This window comes from Podarcis tiliguerta (genome assembly GCF_965153285.1).
Source record: "Podarcis tiliguerta genome assembly, chromosome: 4".
Classification (NCBI taxonomy): Eukaryota; Metazoa; Chordata; class Lepidosauria; order Squamata; family Lacertidae; genus Podarcis; species Podarcis tiliguerta.
In genome coordinates this window covers 37000856-37024814 of record NC_139537.1, presented here as the reverse complement: position 1 = coordinate 37024814, position 23959 = coordinate 37000856, and the positions used below count along the sequence as shown (strand labels likewise).

Genomic DNA, 23959 nt, shown 5'->3' with positions numbered 1-23959 from the left:
CTGTCGCTTTAATATTTTCCCATGCTTTTGAGTCTATTGCCAAGGGGGTTTTCAAACCTGGCCAAACCCTGATCAACTAAGAAAAGCCAGCTTAACTCTGCAATGTTTCAACCTTGTCACTGTGTTCCATTGCCACTTGGCATATTAGACCATATTTACTTTAGCAATACTGTATCATTTGCTTGATGGCCTTGATCATTTGCTTTGTATGGCTGCTATACAAAATGCAATGTTGTGTAGTCTAGAAGTTGTAAAGCAATGATGTATCTACTTGTCAAATATTTCCTAGGTAGAATCCCAGACACCATAAAAATCATCTTTAATAACAGACAATATTTTATTGAACAGTTCTATTTACAATACAAAAAGTTTAAAATGGAAACACTACTGTTGATTTATTGCAGTTTGATGGCTCAGTTTTAATTTGTATTCATATAAAATGCAAAATAAAATAATTTAACATTCAAGAAGGAAGCACAAATTTCCTTTCTTGGTGAATCTGTAATAGCTTTTACAAAGTAAGAGTCTCAAAATGCACACACTGCATTTAATCAAAGTGTTATACAGTACAAAATAAATAAAAAACACTCCTTTTAAGTGTTTCATCTTACCCCTTGGTGTTAAACAAAGAGTATTGCCGAACCTTCTTGTTATACATGATCCGAACTATACAATTTATAGATGTTTAACGAATATGGCTAAATAACCAAAGTACCAGTGACCTTTCCCACAGATATCCTATTTCCAACTTTTTCTAGAAAACTGGTTGTAGAGGAAGGTTACCCAGAAAATAATACAATTAGATTTTTACATATCCTTTAAAATGAACCAAATTTATATAGTAACAAACCTGTGAACATCCTTTTTAAGTGTCTTTCAAATCCTAAAGAAACTGATCTAGAAAACACAGCCAACAGTTGGGTAGTTTAGAACCCTTTTAGGCACTAAGGGTTATTCTAAAAAAATAAAGAACAAGTGATAATCAGATATGTAACTGAGGGTCAGAATAAACAGAAATGCTTGAAAATAATAGTGTTTTCCCATATGATAGCAGTTAGATATTGGGCATTCAATTAGAAAACATGGTCAGCCATGAAATCTGTATTTGTCACCCTAATTGGGGCAAGCGGAGATTGCCAATATTGCCACCAGCTGGTGAAATATAGAACACACGGCACTGTGTTGTTTTCTAGCCTTTAAATCTTAAGATAAGAAGATAGTCATGAGTTCAGTAACACTTCCATGGCTGTGGGCATTCTTTTTCTCTTGACATTAGGGTAAGGAAGAGATGGAAAGGAACTAACACCTGTCACAGCACATTTCTCTGGGTAAACCCTTCACAACAACTATCTATTGTGCTGTCCCTTTTGGAGGTGGGGGGCATAAACAGCTGGAGAAATACAGTCCTGCAGACAGACAGACAGATGGAACACCATCCGTTAATAATTGTCCAATGGTAGAATTTAGAATGTAGACTATCCATATATAACAGCTTTAAGCACACGAAGTTCAAATATTTGCCCTAGGTGTTTGCATCTCAATAAATGTATCACTGTGTTATCTGAATTAGCAAATCTCCACTATCCAGCAATCCTTGGGCCAAAAATCTGAAACAAGGAAGACTGAACAGGATCACGGGGGGGGGGGGATCCTCCCCATATGGTCCCAGCAGCTACAGTCTTTGTACATCTAAAGCTGGTTCTATGTCAACAAGAAAAGGGATCCCAATTATTTCCCAGAACAATCAAGAAGTTACATCAGGAGCATGCAGGTGCTTGGTTTTTTGAAGTTTCCCATTCCCTGTATTGAGTTTAACAGTGGCAGCCTAAAACAGCCAAAACCTAAGATTGGGTTTTGTAACCTGAGCCCTAAATCATAAAGTTATCCTGAGCTCTCTTGCTCTCTCAGCATTTTGCAGTTAGTGGGTTTGCTAGATTCTGGCCACTGTTTACAGTAAACGTATTCTTTAAAAGCCACACAGATTGGGTTTGCAATCTTGATTTTTAAGCATTCCTGTTTTAAGGTGCTTGAAATCCCAAATATTCAGATACCTGCCAGCAGACCCATCCTTTTTGCAATGCAATGGCATGCTGTACTAGTACTAAAACATATCCAAAGCATTTGTGTGGTGGCATAGCAAAGAGATCAGATAATAACTGAAAAGTACTGGTATATTCATTTTAAAAATTTCTTTTTAAAATGGTTTGATACAACAGGCAAAGTAAACTGAAAAGTAAACATTTAAGAGAAGGGTAATTTTTCTTTTTTACAAAATGTTTCCTACAGCTATTTTGACTGACACTTTAGAAAAAAATTCATCAACTTCAAAAAGGAAATCATTCCTGAGGAAGCCAAATTTTGAATACCCAATATATGGTGATATACAGAAAATAAACACAATTTCAAACCAAAGAGGTATCCAAGATTGTTGTCCATATCCAAAAAACAAAATAAAACAGCAGAGCAGATGAAGTATCACAGCTACAATATCCACATAAACTGGAGAGGGAAAGCACTGCAAAACCCAGTTGTCTTTTAAAGCAACTTGATTATATAGTGCATAATAATTTTATTTTTTTTAAGATACCCACTGAAGCAGGTTTTTGAACAGCACTAATACTCTTCCATTCAAATTTAGCAATGTAACTAGAAATAAATAAAAAAAACCAATACACACAAGTCCAGGACTACCTGAATATGAATACTATTGAAAACTGAAAGTGTCATGGCCACTAGTCATGATGGCTATATACCACATCCAGAATCAAAGGCAACATGTTTCTGAATTACCAGCTGTTGAAAAACAACCTCTTGTGGACTCTTGCTATGTTCCTTGGTCATTATTTTCATTTTGACAGAAATTCACTGAATTAAATGCCATTTATGAGAACTTCCACTTTTAATATTCCAATGATAGGAAAAAATATTTACTAATCTAGTAATGGTATCAAGCAGATTCCAGCTAAATCACAGTTAAATTCCAAAATTTGTTAATGACTCCCATGTAAACTGCTAAACACTTAGGGGTGCCAGGGTACACAGAAACAAAAAAAAATGTTATATTGGATCTTAAGTGGTAAAAAGCAGAGAACCCAGGTATGGCATTTGTGTAATGTGCTATGAGAGTTATTTCCATGCAAAGTAATATTTTATAATTTATACATAACAGAAATCTGCTATTATAATCTGGATTATATTGGGATTGAATTTTGCTATTTTAGTATAGTCTAGAGCAGCTTTGACAGTGGGCAGAATACAAACTAAGCCTTCTGCAAAACGGTTCCTTCAAAGACCTCTGATCCAGAGTTCCCACTGGCAGAAGGAAAAGTAGGCAATTGCTGCCAAGTTCAAGGTGTTGGTATTGACATACAAGTCCCTATACAGCTCAGGACCAGGTTACTTGAGAAGCTGCCTTATCTTACATACAACCAGTAGATCAGAGTTCCTCCTACAAGTTCCAAGGATTTCAGAAACCTGCTCCACATTAACTCAGAGCAGAGCTCTTAATGTGGCTGCCTGTTCTGTGAAATAGCATTCCTGTTGAGATATGACAGGTGGCCGCTATCTGCACTTACCAGAAATGGCTGAAGCCATTTTTGTTCCAGCAGGCTCTCCCAGCTGGGGCTTTGCTATGAGGGTCCACTTGTTAGGGTTTTAGTATTGTCTTAACTGTATTTTTTGTTTTTGTGTTTTTGACTGCTTTAAATTATTCTGTGCAAACCACTGAGGTGGTGGTTTAGAAGGCAATTAATAAGTGTAGATTAAGTAATACCTATGGCTTAACAAAAATCTGGATCCAAGTCAATAACCTCAAATGCATGCAAAGGTTAAACACATACTTTGGTGTCCAATACACTAAATGATAGTTTTAGTGTACAAGCTTGTTTGTGTGAGATCCTTATTCCATCCTCCCCCCCCCCCCCCCCCCAGTTTGGCTAGATTTGATTATGGAAGTTTTGTTTTTAACACTGAAATACGCTTGTTTTATGGATGAGAAGAGGTAACTACGTGAACCTGAAGTTGAATGTTGAAAGTTGAAATGCCTAAAATTGTGTTAACTCACACACCATCATTCAATGCTTTGAAACACACTACTCCACCCAAATAAATGTCTCCAAAATATCTGTGGTTAGCAAAGTCTCTTGACATGTGACCTTTCATGAAATGAAAATTTGCATATTCATTTATTCAAGAAAATATTTGTTTGGATCTTATTTTGAATCTGAATGCTCTGTCTTTACATATACTATGTTATGAATGAGGTTGGTTAAAGCTTCACCTCTCAAGGCACAGTGCGAATTGTCCTTACAGGCATTCAGTTAGCTAAAGAAACAGTGAGTCCTAAAAATTTTACCACAAATTTTGTAAAGAAATACATTTCAATAATCTTTTAGAACAAGCAACTGTTTCATAAAGATAACTGTATCTTCCTATACTGATAACAATATGGGTATATTCGTTTAATTCCCTGCTCTTTCACCAAGAATGAAGTTACTTTGCCAAGTGCTTTTATTCCTAGGATTGACAATCTATTTTGAATCTTGTGGGACTCTAGAATAAATGTATCTTTTTAAAAAACAACAACCAAGTAGCTCATTTTATAGAGGAAACTGGTCTTTCAAGATATCAACCATACCAACATAATAACTATACTTTGAATAAAAAAATCATTTTATATTCCAGGTCAAGTTCAGCTGCCTTCAATAGCATATGCATTTACTTTTAAGCCTCAAACTGCATGTATCCAACACCGTACTTAAATAATTTTCACTTCGCCTGCATTCTTTATAGATGTCATCTATGGGTCAGGTAATGAAAAAAAAAAGGAAAGTTGGTGCATTTGAAAGAAGTTTAATTACTTGTGTTTTGAAATATTAGATTGAGACATGCTTCCATGTTTTGTATGCCTTAACATTTTTACCAGGATATGGCCATGTTCTGATCTTCTGTTACATTCACGAGTTCTCTTTCCAAAGTACAGTACAATATAAGCCAAATGCCAATGCTAAGAATAATCAACCTCTACAAACAGATGAACTTTTAATTGACTGGGTTTTATGCATACGGACATTTAATAGAATGACTCAAAATAGTTGTTATAATATAGACAGGCTTCCTTTGACTGTGCACATCTGAAAGAGGCATGTACCACTTGTGTTTCTCCCTAGTTCCCACTCAGTATGTTACTGCACTTTGAACTTACTTACACTGGAACTTCATGTAGGACCTTGTGGCTGCTAGATTACTGGTACTTTGGGGGCTTTAACACAGTTTTTCTGGACTCAAATTCTGCAGTTTCTACAGTCACTTAGATCTGACCCAAGTGAGCAAGATCATGATTTTCTTTAGTAACCTCAGACTTCTTTATAATTAAGGCCAACAGGGGAAAGACAACTGATGCAGAATATTGTAGTGCTCCACCACATCACTCTTCACTGAGAAATCTTCTCACAACATTTGATCAGGCACCTGTGAACAAATATTACATTATTATGTTTACAGTATACACAATACAGTATTCTCTATTCTTGTTTTATACTGGAATTCAGCTACTTAACAAGTATGGAAGCACTCAAACTAACTTGCTTGCCTATATTCTAAATCTGACAGCTTATATTCAATTGTTTCTTGCATCTATCTACCCTAACATTTTGGATTCATTTCTCCTTAAATGTACCGCACTCATTTTCAATATTTGTCTGGCACATGCTTGTTTCCACTGTATCTTGTCTAATGCTTTTACAACTATACATGGACTTAGTATTTCAAAACTTACTTTCATCATCTGAATCGAATCCAAAGAGTGTCCGACATTTCTTTTGTGCAAGGTGAAGCTCAAGTGCTTCTGAGTTACAGTAGGTGGTCAGGCATTTGCTGCATCTTAACCTTTCCGATTTGCTACTAGTTTTATCTTGTTCTGAATGGGTATCTACTTTCTCAGTCAAAGTTTTTCTACGTTTTGGCATGCTAATGTATCGCTCATCCAGGTAACTTGGTGGCAATGGTCTAACAAAAGGCTTTGTTAAAATTAAGCCATATGAAGTATTTTCTGTTATCAGATTTGGTTTGGAAGGCAACTGAGCAACACTGTTTGGTGGTGTATCAGGAGAGTTCTGTAAAACAGGCAGAACGGATCCATTTTCTGTCCTTGTTTTGTCAATCACACTTTCTGAATCAGTATCTAGAGATGCTGAAGAAGTCTGTTCCAGTTCACCAAACCCATTGACTAGTTGGTCAGTAACATTACAGTTCTCTGAATTTGGCTCTACCGCAGGTATCTTTTGGTCTATCAAGTTCACCACTGTAGCAGTACCTTCACATGCATTTTCATTCCCATTCGGAATTACACTATTAATTTTCTTCTCACTCTGAATGTAAGTCTTTGGTTCTGTAGAATCTTTCCTCGCTTTCCATGTTGGAACTGGCAAGTCTATTACAGTCTCCTTTTTACTATTACTACTTTCTTTTTCCTGGATGCTACACTGGGATTCCAAAGTAGTATCTGAAAAAATGTTTTCATCAGCTTCTTCCGAAGGACCAGTTTTGTTGGAATAATGCTGAGCTTCATGCTCATACAGCAACGAAAGATCTTCAAAAAGTTTACCGCACTGTGCAAAGTTACACTGAGCTTTAAACTCACTGTGGCTTTTTATATGCTCTGCAAGTTCTGTGGATAGCTTAAATCTCTGATTACAGTTAAAGTGTAAACAAAAATAAACATTTGGATAAACATGCTGCTTTAGATGATCAATAAAATGTTGAGAATCAAAAAACTTTCTCTGACAGAAGCGACATTTTCCTTTATTAGACTTCATTATGTGTTCTTGCACCTTCAAATCAGAGGGGTGAGCTTTCCGGGCATGTTTATTCAGAAATCTTATCTTTTTAAAGACTCTAATACAGCCATTAGCAGGACACTTGAAGTTACCTGCTTGGTCCATAATGTCAAAGTCATTCTGAGGGCATAACACCCCATTTACTTTATGAAGTACAGGCAACTCTTTATTTAGGTTGCTATCACTTTCTGGAAATCCTCCCATGGTTTCTGGTTCAGGAGTATTATTTGAACAGCTATCACAACTACCATTTTCAATAATGGTACCCTGGCAACTATCATGATTTTCAGTTATATCAAATAGGAGTTCAGAATTCTGCATCTCCTGATTTGTATCCGGTATGATGACAACCTCTACTTTGCTGTCTTTGCAGATTTCCGACTTCCCATTTTCAGTTGCGACAACTGTATCGGCACAGTTTATTTCATTTACATTAGGGGTTTCCTGATCATGACAAGTAACAGCAAGGTGACGCCTTGTCATTTTCTTGATGTGATTCTTTAAGTGCTTGAGCATTACTCCTTTTTGCCTGAATTTCCTGCGACACATTACACAGGAAAAACTGCCTTTTTTCTGATGAGCTTGTGCATGCCTCACAATGTGACCACCAAGAAATTCCCTGTTACATAACACACAACGGTGCCTTGGTACATTGTGATCGACTTTAGATGAGCTGAGAGTTATATGGTTTTTCTTGGAATTATCATGTGCTCCAGAAGGGCTATCATGCTCTAGTTCTGTATTGTTTACATCAGCTATACAGGCTTGATCACCACGCAATCCTCGACGTGTCTTTGAAACATGTGCAGAAGAATGCCCTGGTGTAGTTTTATTCAAATCAACTGATGCTTTCTCCTTTAGCAGCGCTAAACAGTTCTGCTTGATCATCAAGAAATTCCAGAACTCAGGATCAAAGAACAACCCCTTTTTCAAAATTGGAAGCAGCTCAAAACGCACACGATTCTGAACAGAACTGGTTTGATCGTTGTACTCTTCATCCGCACATTTATACAGATGTTCAACTGTGCTATATGATTCCAAGGTGCGCTCAAGGAAAAAGACAGAAAGAGCACATATTCTGACAATCTCCAAGTCATTTGGCAAAAAGTGAGCAATGGTTTTATATATCAGACACTTCATTTTTGGATCATCACGGAGATCCAACTGGAGAGCACTTCCACATATCTCAACACAAATCTGCAGGCCTTCTTTGCCAACCTATGGAAAAGAAATGAGACAATATAACTTATCAATGTTTTCAAAACCCAGAACACAAAGACAATCCAATTTACTGGGATCCTTCTACATCTCATAATATTCTACAGCTATTTACAGATTATAATATACTGAATGGAGCAGGCATGAACATCCCTGCCAAATGTTGTTTAAAAAAAAGTTTCTGTTTAGCCCCAAAGTATTATTTTTGCCATGTTACGTTCTTAATCAACAGTTATTGTTTTCTATTACACCATGACTATTACACCAAGCCTTCAATTGGAGTATTAAATCAGGGAAAGGGCCAATGAAGTTGTCTTCCTTGATATGAGCTAAACTGATGGCTGGACTACAGCAGCCTCCTATATACTCACACAACTGTTACAGATTTATAAAGGAGACCTCTGAAAGCACCAAGTTGCACCTCTGTATGTTAGAAGGAAGTAATACTTCTGGTTGTACTTTCATGGTGATGTAAAAGTGAGGAGAAGACATATTTCCCTTATGGTGCAACACACAATCTTCAGATGCACATATAATGTATACATTTTACTGAAGTATGCCTACATTATAGTGCAATGAAATGAGTAATACTTGATGGCATTAGTAACAATGGCAATATAGATAAGTAACACTGGAAGATTATTATTTTTTTAAATGCATTTTTCTCGAATAAATTTACAGAATGCAAAAAACTAACAAGCTAGATGCAATAAAAACAATCTTCAAAGTTTCTGTTTAAACACCACTTGATCTTATGTCCCTATCCAGACAAAGAACTACAAGTTTCAATAGTGGCACTGTGTACATTTCTGCTACAAACTAAACCATGATTTCACAGTATGTTTTGGATCTTAACCAGGATTAAAATAGTGGTTAGCATTAATTATGATTAAGAGTTATATCTGCAATGCTCCTATCTCAGATGCAGCATCTATAAACAATTTCCTGACATTTAAACTAAAAGTTCTATTATGCAACAGTACTCTGTGTACAATAATTATTCATAGCAGTGGTGGAATCTAGTATATTTTTTTTAAAAAAAGAAGTTTGCAAGAAACAATAACTTACTTCATCCCTAATAACTTTCATGAAAGGGAATATAACTCTTATGTTTGTAGCTATCCTTAGGAGGTGGTAGCATTGCTCTACAAATACTTGTTTTGATGGATTAGATTTAAGCTGCAGTTTACTCCAAATAAAGATCAGCTCCCTATAAAACAGAAAGTGGTTTGTTAGCATGAAGCTCAAACAGCAATTCTGTAAGTGAAATATTTATAGAAGAGTAATTATGCTACTAAGAACACAGTAATTTACATATAACTCAGGATTATAAACGCAGACGCGCATACACACACACACAGACAGAGAGAGAGAGAGAGAGAGAGAATATGCAGTATATCCCATGCTGTATGGGTATCTTCAACAGCAATTCAGAAAAGTGAAATCTTGACTATGTATTAGTTACAACTATAAGTTATACTTCTACTAGCCTTTAGTAGCAATATGAATCTACAACCTGCAGATATTATGTTACTGTAACAGAATATTATGAGAGATAAAGTATTTACCATATGCAATACATCTCTCCCTTTTTCAGCTGTGGAATAAGGAATGATTCACAAAGGTACAAGGCTAAGGCAGTCTTCCCTTCCTTTGCAATGTTGCAGATGATTTCAGTGCCATTCTTGCAATCAGTCCTCAGCAAGTGCTATACAATCAAAATGAGATCCATTTGAGTAAGTCTAGTAACATTAATGCTCACCATTTAACAGTAATTGGAATCCTCAAACTGCTGCTACTAGAGCGATTGCTGTCAAATATGAATGCCAATTTTATTTTGGGTTAGGATTGGGAGTGTTGCCTAGATTTTTATTTTAGAATGGAAGTATATTAAGGCAGTTTCTATGCAACATATATTTGACCCTTGTAAGCAGCTGGTTTGCCAATCTGATTTCAGTAAAATGCATCCCAAAAACGCTCAGTAACAATGTTAAAAGGGATAAAAAAAACCTTAATATTAACACGTACAGAAACTAGTGATGGAAGTTTAGCAGTAAACTATAACTTGCTGTAAATTGATGCATTTTTATTCAACCCTATGTAAAACTATTGATTGTAACAGAATAAAAATTGCTACCTTATTAGTTTTGTAGCAGAGTGACTGAGAAAGATAGTGTCAAGTATTATTTTTATTCCAGAAAAAATGACTAATGTATGCATGCCATCTGTGTATAAGATGACTATTTAGAGAATTGGAGACCATGTTTTAGATTCATCACTGCCTGCGGCATACATTTTTTCTGCATCAACACTGTTTCTGAACAAGGTCTAAAGCACTGAGCCTCTTGGGATTGCCAATCGGAAGGTTGGCAGTTTGAATCCGCGCGAGGGATGAACTCCTGTTGTTCTGTCCCAGCTTCTGCCAACCTAGCAGTTCAAAAACATAGCAGTACGAGTAGATAAATAGGTACTACTGTGGTGGGAAGGTAAATGGCATTTCCAAGCACTCTGGCACTCATCATGGTGTCCCATTGCACCAGAAGCAGTTTAGTCATGCTGGCCACATAACCCGGAAAGCTGTCTGCAGACAAACACCGGCTTCCTCAGCCCAAAGTAAGATGAGGGCTGCACCCCATAGTTGCATTTGACTGGACTTAACCATCCAGGGGTCCTTTACCTTTAACCTTACATACAGCATTTCAATAACTCGCAAGCAAAAGAAGACACTAGCTTTCAGCAGCATGGTTGTCAGTGTTGCAGGGATTCTATTGAGAAGACTAACAATTAATACTGTTCCAGCCTAAAATGTTTTAAAACTGTTTTATGTTTTAAAGAACATCAATTAACACTATAAACCATTAAAATGCAATGCATTTTCTCTCACTCCCCCCCCCCCCACGCCACGAGAAAACATGGATCTCATCAGGAACTGCTTGCAATTTGGTCCCATCAATTTCACCTCTCCATTTACTTCTATATGGCTCCCATCACACCAACTATGGACATCCAGTTCTGGAGTAAGGGTAAGTGCAATGCTAGCATTAGGATGGAAACAGCTTCTATTGCTCTTCAGAAATTATATTATGTACAAAGTTTGATATTTAGTGCAGGAATTTGATTTTAAACCATCCTTGTTTTACCATTTGTCTACTTTGCTGTAATAGGAATTTTACAATTATCATCAAAACATTAAGCTATATTGTTAAGCACCAAAATGTGTTGAACAGTACCTCCTGAAAAAGCTGGTCTTCCAGTGGTGACATATAAAGACACATGAAAAATGCTTGATGGAAGTAAAGGTCTTTACTAATATCTGGATGATTCATGCAAGATTTGATCAGAGCCATTGCCTCTGGGATGCGTTCACAGGCAATAAGGTATCTGGCACGCAATTCAAAGAACAGTGGGTTTTCAGAGCTTAAATATTTGTTAACTGGTAAAAACAAATGAAAAAAACAGTTAGATTACAAAAATCTTAAATTGCAACATAGGTTAAACAAAAAGTTGTTTTATAAAGATGTAAGGTAAGAGCTTCTGTTAAAGTTAACAAATTCTGCTAGGTTGCTTTGGATATTTATGAATTGCATATGTTGTTGTGTAAATCTGGTTATATTATACTGTATTTTTATCTGTACTAAGTATGTTGGAGGCCTTTTTTCTGTAACAAACTAACAAATTTAATAAAATAAAATTGGTAAAATATCTAGATTAATAATAGAATGAGGCCAGTTGTCAGCTACTTTAGAAATCAGTATAAAAATTCTAACATTAACAGGTAATAGCATATCACCTCCACTGCCACATGCCTCTTTCATATTAACTCAGCCCCAGTGACTGTTTAATGACAACTGTAAGCCTTTTATTACAATATTCTTCATTACAATTGCATTTCAAGCTCCTATACAAGCAAATGTTTCACAATTGACTGAGGGGAAGATTTGTATAGACAATTGGGGAAAATGCATGGAATTGTTCTTTGAACTCTTTGCTCATCAGGAGCAATACACAGAAATTGAAAGCTCCACATGTATAAGCGGCCAATAGGGAAAGACTAGTGTGCTCATATTAAGAATTCACTTCATACGCAGGCCATTTATTCCACCCAAGTGTCTTTTAATTTCCATGGCAATTCATTTTATTCTGTTATGTGATTTTATGGGGTGTGTTTTTTTTCTTTCTTTTCCATAACTGTCAGCTGCCCTGGGAATAATGATACAGCAGGGAGGAAGAGAAATTCCGTTTTGGGGGGGAAATTAATGAAATTATAAATGTCAATTCTACCCCGCTATCCCCAGTATAAAATGAGTGACAGACAACCTGCAAATGAAGTTACATAAAATTATAAGCAGATATCGTGATTTAGGACATTTCTCTGTGGTACTATTTTGGTCTATTTATGGAAAAAAGTTTAGTACCCAAATCCTGAGAAACTGGCTTTGCTTTAAGGACAGCTTGTAATACAGGATCTTCCCAAGGCCCTCCATCTCTGATAATTCGAGTCACCAACTCCAAATTAACGCTTCCGTATCTGCTCAAGAGGTTCTGACATTCCTAAAATGGATACAAATATTTCTTTAATACGTCAAGTGGACTGAGCTTTGTTCGTCTTTTCACAAATAAATTGCATAATTTAATGTAATTCCATATACACACAGGGTAAAATACATTTAAAGCATTAATTCTCGTTTAGCTTATGTCACGAGTTAAGGGCAACCTTTTCCGTTGTTTACATTTGTATTTTCAAAGTTTAAAATAAAATTTAAAAAAATGAAGATAACAGAGATATCTTGACTAGGTGGGAGGGAAGTGCTGGCCAGTAATGCGTTCAGGTTACCCTTCTCAATGCCCCTTGACTAGCTCTCTCAAGCTTTCCTTCCCCAACACCCCCAGCAGCACACAAATATATCACAGAGACTTCTGCAACATTCTCTCATTAATGAGAATGGTGAAGGCTGAGATGGCAGTGGCAATGCTGGGAGGCAAGCCCAAAGTGCTCAGTGTTCTTGGTGAGTGAAAAGGCTACAAGAAAGACATCAGACAATGGTATTGGCCTGGCAAAAAGCTGTGTGACTCTCAGGCTTATTTCCAATTGACAGCTCACTGTAAGCACCTTGTCATTTAGCACTAAAAATTGTTTTCTAATGTACTTTCCCAGTGTGCATGTGAGGACAAGACACTGTAACTGTGGGATCCAAAGTCACAGGCTGAAAAAAGTTGGCCATCCTTCTCCTAGGGAAGTTTAGCATAAAAAGCTAATCTTACTGATCTTAGCATAAAATATTTACCAGTGATCTTATTTCTCAATTTTAAGGTTTTTCAAAGCAGGAGGCTACTTTTTGCTTACTGAGTCTCTGTCACGTACTCTGAAAACTGTAATAATAGCCTTTCCTCAAACGTATGAACAATAAATTACCTGGATTGAGCCCAGCATATCTTTTAAAGGATCTTCATAGAATTCATCCTTTCCAAAGAACAGCAGCAATTCAAAAAAACTCCTAAAAATCAAAGCAATTAGGAATCAAAAACGAGGCAAAAAATGAAGACATATTTATTTCACAAGTTTTAAGCGCAGAATTTTAAACTAAGCACCAATGTGACACTAGGCCCTGTGGGCTTTATATCAAAGCAGCACCCTGAATTGCATCAGAACACATGAGGAAGCCACTGAAGATACTAGAGCACTAGCATATGTTCTCACTTATGTATCAGGAAGATGAAACTTGTGTGAGTGAGATAGGAAGGGACTGGGAACCTGTGGCTGTCCAGAAGCTCCTGAATTCCAACTCCTGCGAGCAAGCATGTTCAGTGGTTGGGGATGACAATAATTGTAGTTCAGCAGTATCTGGACGGCCATAGAATCCCCATTTTTGCTATGAAGTCAGCATTAATTCTGACTATCCCTTCCCTCGTATTGCACATGGCTTGCCAGTCTGTGTTAATTCAGTCCTATCAGTATTCAACTTCAAAATGGCTACGCAGTGGGCAATCCTCAAGACTGCGGAACCTCAGAGGAGAGAGAACGAGTCAACTCCAGCTTCCTGGATAATCTAACCTAATGATCCCAAATGCATGTGGTATTTGAGAAGCAACCCTTATAGGAATCTGCAAGGGAAGTTCCAAACATGTTTCACTATCCATTCTGGCCTTCCTGCCAAAAATACAAGTAACTTCTTTTACAAGCCTCTGCTAATTTGTGACACAAACAGTACCTCAAACAAAAGTGCTGATTATTTTAGTCCACAGGCAAAATTTAAAGGCATAAATGAACACACCTGGAAGCCAAAATTCTTCCTCAAAACCAGACACAGGCAAATTCGGCCCTCCAGATGTTTTGGGAGTATAACTCCCATCATCCCTAGCTAACAGGGCCAGTGGTCAAGGATGATGGGAATTGTAATCCCAAAACATCTGGAGGGCTGAGTTTGCCTATGCCTGCTCAAAACCTTCAAGCTGGAGATTTCTGTGTAAATGCCAGGGTTATCTCTATCCCTATGCCGCTTCAAAGTTGGGAGGAAGGCTGGCAGCTTGCTACATTCTTCAGAGAGCAGTGTCATACTTGCCGTGGTGAACAAAAGTACAGAAGCATCATTGTAAAAATATGGAAATCTAGTTAAGGTATAGAACACTTAGAGAAACTACATCAGTATTGACCAACTACAGATTTGAGCTTTTTAATGTGCAGTGCCTAAGGAAAAGACTGGTGATTCCAGCCAGCAACTAGCCAAGTGTCTCCTAGTCTTCACCAGCCAAGGAAAACCTCTCCAACACCCAGTACATACTCTGCACTGGCAGTTGATACTGGCTGGTATGTATCAAAAAGAGACAAGATTGAGCTTTCAGTATTTCAAAACAGAGACTGTACGGGAACTTGTGACTCACAAGTCAAACTGAACACAACTATTATTTACAGAGGTGGCAGACGTGAGGCAGACAGGGGATTAAAAATAAAAGGTATTTCAATCTGATCACAGATTATTTTGATCATCATTTTTTAAAAAATGCTCAAAGCAGGTTTATCAAGGGCTTGAGCTGGTTTCCAATTTAAAATAAGCAAACATCCTAATATGGCATATCAACAATTAAGTTTCTTTTAAAAATAGTAATAACACCATTCCATCTAAAACTAGCTTTTCTATGAAATGTTCAGCTCTGTTTCACGTCTTAAATTCACAAGGGAAAATCCACACCCCCCCCAAATCTATCATAGAGCTAGATTAATTAACATGTGGAAAATGAGAACTATCACCCAATAATATATATAGGCCAATCCCAGCCTTACATGTGAACACACAGGAGGATATTGTTAGTTTCAAACTGAAAGTTGTGAAATGGTTATGACAGCAACCATTGATTTTTGCATGGGGGGGGGGGGAATGAGAGATTATTCTTCTTCACAACACTTAACTCAGAAAATACACAGAGTTGTCATTGACTATGTGTTTCTCAAGTGATGAATTATCCAGAAAATTAGGACAGAAATAGGAGAAACAAATATTTTGCTTTGACATGTTCTGCTGAAGTTGTTCTGTTTCTATTTTCCCAGGCATTTTTATTAACCAGTTGTACAGGTTTGCTGAGGCCTATAAACTATTCTTTATGGTTTCATTATATATTTTAGTTTATGATATAGTTTAGCACTTTTACTTGTTCACAACATTGGAATCTTACAGGATGAAGAGTGAAATACTTACAAGGCTAAGCTACTCAGCACATACTGCACGTGCTCACAATCAGTTGGGAATGATACACAAGCAGATGTGAAACAACAGAGCGCTGTCTGAAGCACCTGAAGCTGTGGCAGAGGAACCTGCCATCTTCCAGCATAGTCTTCCACAACCTATTGGCAGGGGAAAAGGGAAAAAAAGAGTACAAATATGGTCAAAATTAGAACAAAGAGGAATCCTAACAAGTTGCAAAGCCATGGGGATCTCTTTTGTAATACAGTGGTGGTACCTCGGGTTACATACGCTTCAGGTTACAGACTCCGCTAACCCCAAAATAGTACCTCGGGATAAGAACTTTGCTTCAGGATGAGAACAGAAATTGCGCGGCGGCGGAGCAGCAGCAGCAGTGGGAGGCCCCATTAGCTAAAGTGGTGCTTCAGGTTAAGAACAGTTTCAGGTTAAGAACGGACCTCCAGAACGAATTAAGTATGTAACCAGAGGTACCACTGTATTTGGCAAATGGGCAGTCCACTGTTAGGGTCAATAAAATTGCTACTAAATATTGCAACAATTTGAGACAGGACAGGAATTCTGATAAACAAGAACTAGATCTGGATGAAACTGAGGACTGCTAACACAGGCACAATATAAACAAGTGTGCCTACATACACAGAAAAACTACTGGGACTAGGGGCCCAACAACTATTTGTCCTGACTTTTTTTTACTTTTTGAATGTTTCATTACCCATCTCAGTGATGGGTGGGAATTCTTTCACCAAATAGCATTACTGTATTTATTTTTTAAATATGTATTTGATATAAACACACCACCTCATTACATCCATCCTCTCCATAACATTCCGAAAGAGCTAACAAGCAAGATATAGCAAAGAAATAGAAAATAAAGGGTAGTCTGAAGAGAAAACAAAGCAAAAGAAGGAACGAAGAGTGAGAGGTAGACCACCACCAACCTAATGGATATGCGTGGGCTTCAATGCTGATCAAATATAATATTAACAAATTATCTTTTGAAAAACTGCACCTAGAAATCTCATTTTACCTGTCGGCACCAATAAGGCCACGTCTTAGGAAGGAATGCTTATTTGGGGCTCTTTGTTTTGAGCAAGCTGGCGTGTGCTCTTGCCAGGGAGAGGGAACAAAGGTGCTTGCAGGCATTTAGTAACAAGCAGTTCTTCCACACATCCTCCAACAAGACTGATGGACTAATAAAGACAGGAGGGGTGGTTGGAGGGGGGATGAGAATGAATACTTGAAGGGAGGGCAGTGGGGTGGCCTGCTAGAGATCATCAACATGAAGCGACCATCATTGCATAAGGCAACTCCTCCCATTCAGTTTTTACTGCTTTGAATATTTTGCTACCAAGTCTTGTGATGAGGAGGGTATTCAGCATCAAGTATGTATTGCAGAAGCTGCACAACTTGTTCAAATAATATTTTAAGCAGCATGTAAATGACTATGTTGAGTGTGCCTTGCATTTGTAAAAACAATGGAATACGCAACATATTAACTACAGAGGGGACAGAATTGCATGTAGATTATGAGGTTGAATCAACTGTGTTCATTCATTTATTTTAATAAAAACATTAAATATGCTTGGCAGCATAGAAAAGTTCAGCAGACATTTAAAGATTAAAGTCTGCTGAAACTTTACTGGCATTGCTTTCCATAGGACAGAGCCAATAACATTAAAGACTTGTTTTCTTGTGGCTGTCAAATGAGCCTTGCCAATCCCGGGGACAACCAATGAAGCTTCACACAGTGAAGAGGTTGATTTATATCAATTTCCATTTCTTTCCATAGGCTTTTTTGCTGGATAGGATTAAATTGATCCAAATCCATTAGTAAAAATTAAGCATATATGTTTTTAACATAAACAGATGTCAGGCATGAGATGCATTTTATCCAGAAACAACAATACTGCAGTAATTTATAATTCTTTGTAACATAGCCATACTAGCTGCAGCAGCTGTAATCCTAGTACGTTTCCGAGCACAATTCAAAGTGGTGGTGCTGACCTTTAAAGCCCTAAATGGCATTGGGCCCAGTATACCTGAAGGAGCGTCTCCACCCCCATCATTCAGCCCAGACACTGAGGTCCAACACCGAGGGCCTTCTGGCGGTTCCCTCACTGCAAGAATCGAAGTTACAGGGAACCAGGCAGAGGACCTTCTAGGTAGTGGCGCCCGTCCTGTGGAACGCCCTCCCATCAGATGTCAAAGAAATTAACAACTACAGTCATACCTCATGTTGTGTCCGCTTCAGGTTACATGTTTTCGTGTTGCGTCCTGTGGCAACCAGGAAGTACCAGAATGGGTTACTTCCGGGTTTCGCCGCTCGCACATGCAAAGAAGCACTAAATAGCGCTGCGCGCGGGTGCAGACACAGCACTTTGGCTTGCGTCAGTTCCGTGTTATGGATAGGACTCTGGAACAGATCCCGTCCGTAACACGAGGTTCCACTGTATCTGAGGTTCAGAAGACATCTGAAGGCAGCCCTGTTTAGGGAAGTTTTGAATGACTGATGTTTTAATGTACTTTTAATCTTTTGTTGGAAGCCGCCCGGAGTGGCTGGGGAAACCCAGCCAGATGGGTGGGGTATAAATAATAGATCATCATCAATGGGAATGGTTGAAATGACACTTGTTACCCCCACCAATATCACTTAGGAATTAGGATAGAAGAGAGATGATTTCATGATAACAGGTAGCAAACTACCAGGTACAGTGGTACGTCTGGTTACAAACTTAATCCATTCCGGAGGTCCGTTTGAAACCCGAAACCGTTCTTAACATGAGGCACACTTTCACTAATGGCACCTCCTGCTGCTGCTGCGCCGCCAGCGTGCAACTTCCGCTTGCATCCTAGGGCAAAGTTCACAACCAGGAGCATCTACTTCCAGGTTAGCGGAGCTCGTAACCCGAAGCATTCGTAAGGAGGGCAGTACGTAACACGATGTTCCACTGTATAAGTCCGCTGGCAGCAGATACATATATACATAATTTTATTTGTATGCTGCCTTTCCATAGTTAAAACCATGCTCACAACGGCTTACAACATAAAAAACATAGAAAGTACACAATCAGATTAAACCATTTCCATATAAATCATAATATGATCTAAAATAAGGTACAAAAAAAATATTAAAAACTGCAACAACCCCACCCCCAACAAAACCCCTAAACCAGGCATGGCCAAACTTGGCCCTCCAGATGTTTTGGGACAAGAACTCCCATCATCCCTAGCTAACAGGACCAGTGGTCAGGGATGATAGGGACTGTAGTCCCAAAACATCTGGAGGGCCAGGTTTGGCCATGCCTGCCCTAAACAACACCCCAACCCAAGAGTCTGCTTAGTAGCCTCAACCTTTGCAGCTGGAGTCAGTCAGGGTCCTGCCCTCCCAGGCTAGGTGGGGAAAGGCCTGCAAGGCAGAGAGAAGGTCTTCTAGGACTTGCAGCCAAGAAGGTCTAGATGTTAAAGAACTAGCTGTTTTACTTGTAGCACATTATCTAAAGATCAGCACCCCAAACCAGCTTGCACTTCAACTGCACATCTTGAAGTAGTCATTTGGTCACAGTGGTTTACCTGCCTGTAAAGAGCTGAAGGCTACCCTGTGACATTTCTAGCATAGTATACTACTTTTGAAAAGCTTAATGTTTTCTCTTTTATATTTCCTCACTCAGTCTAGAATAGGCTAGATTTACTCTGAGATAAATTTGCAATTCAAAGTTACTCTATTCCATATACACATAATTATATGCTATGGAGAAAATGTAAAAATACAAGGTACTATAAGCAAGAGCAAAGATATTAAAGTTATGCTCTTACAGATTATCAGCCAGTTAAACAATGTATGAAGAAGTAGGAGAAATGTTTACAGCCAAGATGGGGAACGTGTGGGCTTCCAGATGTGGCTGGAATCCAAATCCTACAAACCCGAGCTGGAATGGCCAATAGGGATGGTAGGATCTGTAGTCCAGCAACATCTGCAGAACTACTTGTTTTATGATTTACAAGTTTAACAATCATGAATGCACCTTTCACTGTGAAAGCAAAGAACACATTGTAGCACTATTTAAAAGTCAAGGAACACAGGAAGAAGCCAGTAGCCTGGTCCCATGATAGCTGCAGAGCAGGGGAAGCCCCTTTCTCTAAGATCAGCATGGGAACACAAGATACTAACTAGCTTTTTATCAGTTATGCTAGTGAAAGACTTCTTTTTCTCCTCAGACAGCATGGAAACCAAATAAGACTGGCTGAGGCAGAACAAAATTACATGCACACCTTTCTGGTGAGTTATTAAACACAAAGCTGTTTAAAATGCCCTTTTAACTCTTGGTCTTCAGAAGTTATGTAAAAGACTCTGTGTCTACTGAGAAATGAGACAAACAGTGCAATTCTACCAAATCCCACTGTGTTCAGTAGGACTTGCTTGTTGATAAGTGTGCAAAGGATTGCAGCCAGAATCCTGTATATGAAAACAGGATAGTATTGCTAAGATGCTACAAAAATATAGTCAGCTCTAGCCAAAGGAAGTAGTTGATGAAAATAAGAAATCTAGTAAGTAACTGCTAAGTTCACTATTCTTATAAAGGCCTACCTCAAATTCCAGAACTCAGAGCTTGCAAGGTAAATGAGCACCTGCCATAAAGTACTTACCATCAAGGAAATAATTTAGTAGAATAATATTAATCAGATTATGATCATGTAAACTGAAATGCCCAAAGACTAAAAACCAGCTCCAAACTTGAATCTCGACATGTGTTATGCATATCCTCTACCTACAAACATTACTAACTGAACAGGTGTGTTACTCAACATCAAATTGCAAAATCAATGTCAAAGTTAGGAACACCAGTTGCTTACGCATAAACTAGTCATGACAACTAAATCCTCCAGTCCCATATGATAAGGAATAGGAGTTGTAGCCATGAAAAGGCACAGCTTCCTTTAGCTCTGTTTCACTATTGCTTTCTTGTAATAACACTGTCTCCTGCTTCCAGTTTAAGGCATCAATCTTCTTAAGGTGTTTTTTTTTCCAAAAAAAAAAAAAAAAAAAAAAACTTGGCTGCAAGGTACTGCTTGTCAATACACAAATATGACAGTCAGCCTCACACAAGTTAATAGCCACACACTTTTCCATATCAAGCACACAGCAATGTATGTGTTATCGGAATTTATAAAAATTGTCATTTTATACCAACTGCTTTACCCTGAGCATCCAATTGTGGAAATTTATAGTAATAATTCAGTAACTTTGTATATCATTTTAAAACAACTCTACACCAGTCAGGAACATATTCACAGGGTTGTACACAATGAGTGCACAAATGAGTTTGCAACACTGCCTGGCCGAAGCAGCTAGCAAGGCCTTCCATACCTAAGCCTCTTCACACCAGAGTCAGAGAAAAATACAGCTTACAAGACAAGACAGATCCTGTATGAGAAAAGAGCCAAGGAAACAGTGACAGTGGAAAGGCACAACACTGCCTAGTTTAAACAGAAAATGGAGGATATGAAGCCAATAAAAAATAGAAAGGCAGGTTAAGTAGATTTCCATTCCAGCCCTAAACACACTGATTTGGAAGTCTAAATGTTTATCAATGAAGACTGTTTAAAACTGCAAGTTTTACCATGCCAACCAGATTTTTCACCAACTAACACAGCACTGTAAGTGTGGAATAGATGAACTCTCAGTGCATAGAATCTACGTGTTTGAGAGAATGGGGAATGAGAGAGAAACAAAGACTGGGCCATTCACAGGCCTATTAAATCTAGTTTTTAAAAATAAAAAAGCTATGAAGAAAGGATTACAGAAAGGATTCTTTAAAGGGTATCAGCACACAAGATGTAGCTAGCTAGATATTTGCAAGTTAGTTTCTATCAGCAGTCTTCCTCCAAAGCATAGCATTTTATACACTGGCATTTTTTTCTGTCTGCATGCTATTAGGGAAGGGGAGAGAGAAGCACCTAGCATATAGTAACAGTTGTGAGCTTCTGCCTGTTCTTGTCACTACACCACAATCAAAAGTGCCTAACACAGGTTACAAAGCTATAGTGTTTACAATAATCTACTAGTCAAGCATTTGATATACTATTTATATAAAACGCATGGCCAACGTGAAATCAAAGCTATCTTCTGATTACCTTTGCATTAACAACCCAATATGAACATGTCTAGTCAGAATTAAAATTCAATGAATTCACTTACTTCCAGGTAAGTGGGTAACAGGAGTCCATCCCAAATAATTAAAATACAAAATAAGGATAGCAAAAATGGTATTTTATTTGGCCACCAAGTCGATACATTGTCATCCAGTCAATTTTGAATTGCTGTTGCCTTATATACAAGCAACCTACAAAAATGCAAACAATGTAGCAATGACATTTAGCTGTCATTTATCATCTTTAGGCTCTTGAAACTGCTTTAAAAATGTTCCAAACCTGGTAAATAGTTGAACAGCAAGTGTTTCAAAATTAAGCAAATAATTCATTAGAACAATTGACTCTAGGAGGAAAAAAACACCCTGATTGATTCCAAAGAGCATACACACCTGCAAGTAAGTTTCGCTAAATAGAGTGAACTTCACCTCAAGCACGCATTGCACAGGACTGTTAGTGTCATAGATACCTTGTAGAAATAGCAGCCGAACGATGTTTCAAATAATACGAACCAAGCAGTTGATTAATAAAACAAGACCACTCAACCAACCATGGTCCTCCTCTTCCTCAGGGAACAAAAGCCTTCAGGGACAGCTACCCCTCCTAACAAACAGCACCAGCAACGCAAACTAGTTTGCCACCAGCCATTTTCCTCGGAGCGCATTTTTCTTTCTCCCGTGGCAAGGAAGCCTTATTATTATTATTATTATTTAAAGATAGGAAGGACAGACCAGGAAAGACTTTCTCCGGAGGAGAACAAACCTATCTGTCTCCTGCTGCTTCTTTTTGCCTCACCACTTGCAAACAACTCGCACCCTCTCCGCCAAGCTTTGACCTCACGGGGACCCCCGCGCGCCACCCGGGCAACTAACTAACTGCCCGACGGGCGGGCGGAGAGGGCGAAGAGAGAAGCTCCCTCCCTCCCTCCCAGCACCCCCACCGCGACAGCGCCAGGAAGGGGGGTGGAATGAAAAGGTCAGGCCGAGCTCCACTGTTGACACCCCACACAAATCACTGTTCCCTCTCACAATAAAAGAAGGGAGGGCCAACCACCACGAGCTCATGAACCTCGCTATTCCCCAGGGGAGAAACTGACCTGAGGGGAGACTAAAGGAATGGGAGAGAAAATGAAGGAGCTTCCCAAGCGCCCGGTCGTCGCCCGTGAGGGGTGGGGGGAGCGAACAGGGGCCCAGAGAACGGCGCCTCGCTTTGGCCGAGAAAGGGGCCCTCAGCGTCGCCCCCTCCGGCGGTTGGTCCGCCCCCGCGAAGCGCCTCCAAGAGAACCACCCGCAGGGGACCCGTCGCCGAGCAGCTTTTCCTCCCCGGCCGCCCCTGTCCTTCTGTCCGCCTCCCCAGCCCACCCCCACCCCGCAAGGTGTCAGCCTCCAGGGGGCGGGGCCAGCGCCTCACCTGGCAGAAGCGGTAGCAATAATACTGGCTGCTCAAGGCCGGGGACAAGCCGGTGGGAAGCCGCGGCCCGGCAATGGCCTCGAGTTCCTCGCCGAGCCTCTCTGACTCCTGATCGCTCTCGTCTTCCGCCATGCTGCTCCGGCCGCCCTGCGCGTACCGAGCTCCTCCAGCTCCCCTCCCCTGTGCTCCCGATCCGCCGGATGGCCCGCCCCCTGTCGCGGCGTTCCTCAATTCCGGCACCACCCCCCACGGGCCGTCCTTACTGGCGAGCTCGCTTGCCAATCAGCCGCCACGGGCCCCCGCAACCTCCGACCCTCCGGCCGTTTAATTTCGGCACAGCTCCGGCTCTCCGGCTCCTGATTGGGAAACGCGCCTCCCTATCCGCGGCTGAACTTTCAGACCCACATGTTGATTGGCGGGAGGCCCTATCGATCAACCCCCTCCCTCGTCCTAAGCTCCTCCTATGCCCTCGGCGATTGGGCCCGCATTTCATCCTTCAAAGTAAACAATCTCCGCCTCCTCCCTTGTGAGTGGGCCGCGGCCTCCCCCCTCGACTTCCGCCTTCTCTCCTCAGCGACTGGCGCGAGCCCCTGCCACTCTCCTCGTCGCGAGGTGCACAGAACGCCTTTCGCTCCTCCCTCCTCTCGCATG

General features: G+C 39.5%; 1 protein-coding gene across 5 annotated transcripts; it reads right to left on the bottom strand.

The window, feature by feature from the left end:
• Positions 1 to 318: 318 nt before the first annotated feature.
• ZNF654 (zinc finger protein 654) lies at positions 319 to 23699 on the bottom strand. 5 transcript variants are annotated; one of them, XM_083438298.1, is made up of 9 exons: positions 23309 to 23699; positions 15746 to 15891; positions 13468 to 13549; positions 12470 to 12605; positions 11285 to 11487; positions 9623 to 9762; positions 9123 to 9264; positions 5758 to 8054; positions 319 to 5447 (listed from the first exon to the last, which is right to left on the bottom strand). In XM_083438298.1, the coding sequence occupies exons 1-8, from the start codon at positions 23438 to 23440 to the stop codon at positions 5766 to 5768; spliced, it is 3270 nt and encodes a 1089-aa protein (XP_083294424.1). In that variant the 5' UTR covers positions 23441 to 23699; the 3' UTR covers positions 319 to 5447; positions 5758 to 5765. The 5 variants fall into 5 exon arrangements, with proteins under 5 accessions (XP_083294424.1, XP_083294425.1, XP_083294428.1 ...); XM_083438299.1 differs by having other exon boundaries at positions 319 to 5469; positions 5777 to 8054; XM_083438302.1 differs by having other exon boundaries at positions 319 to 5469; positions 5777 to 8054; positions 23572 to 23654.
• Between the last annotated feature and the right edge of the window lie 260 nt (positions 23700 to 23959).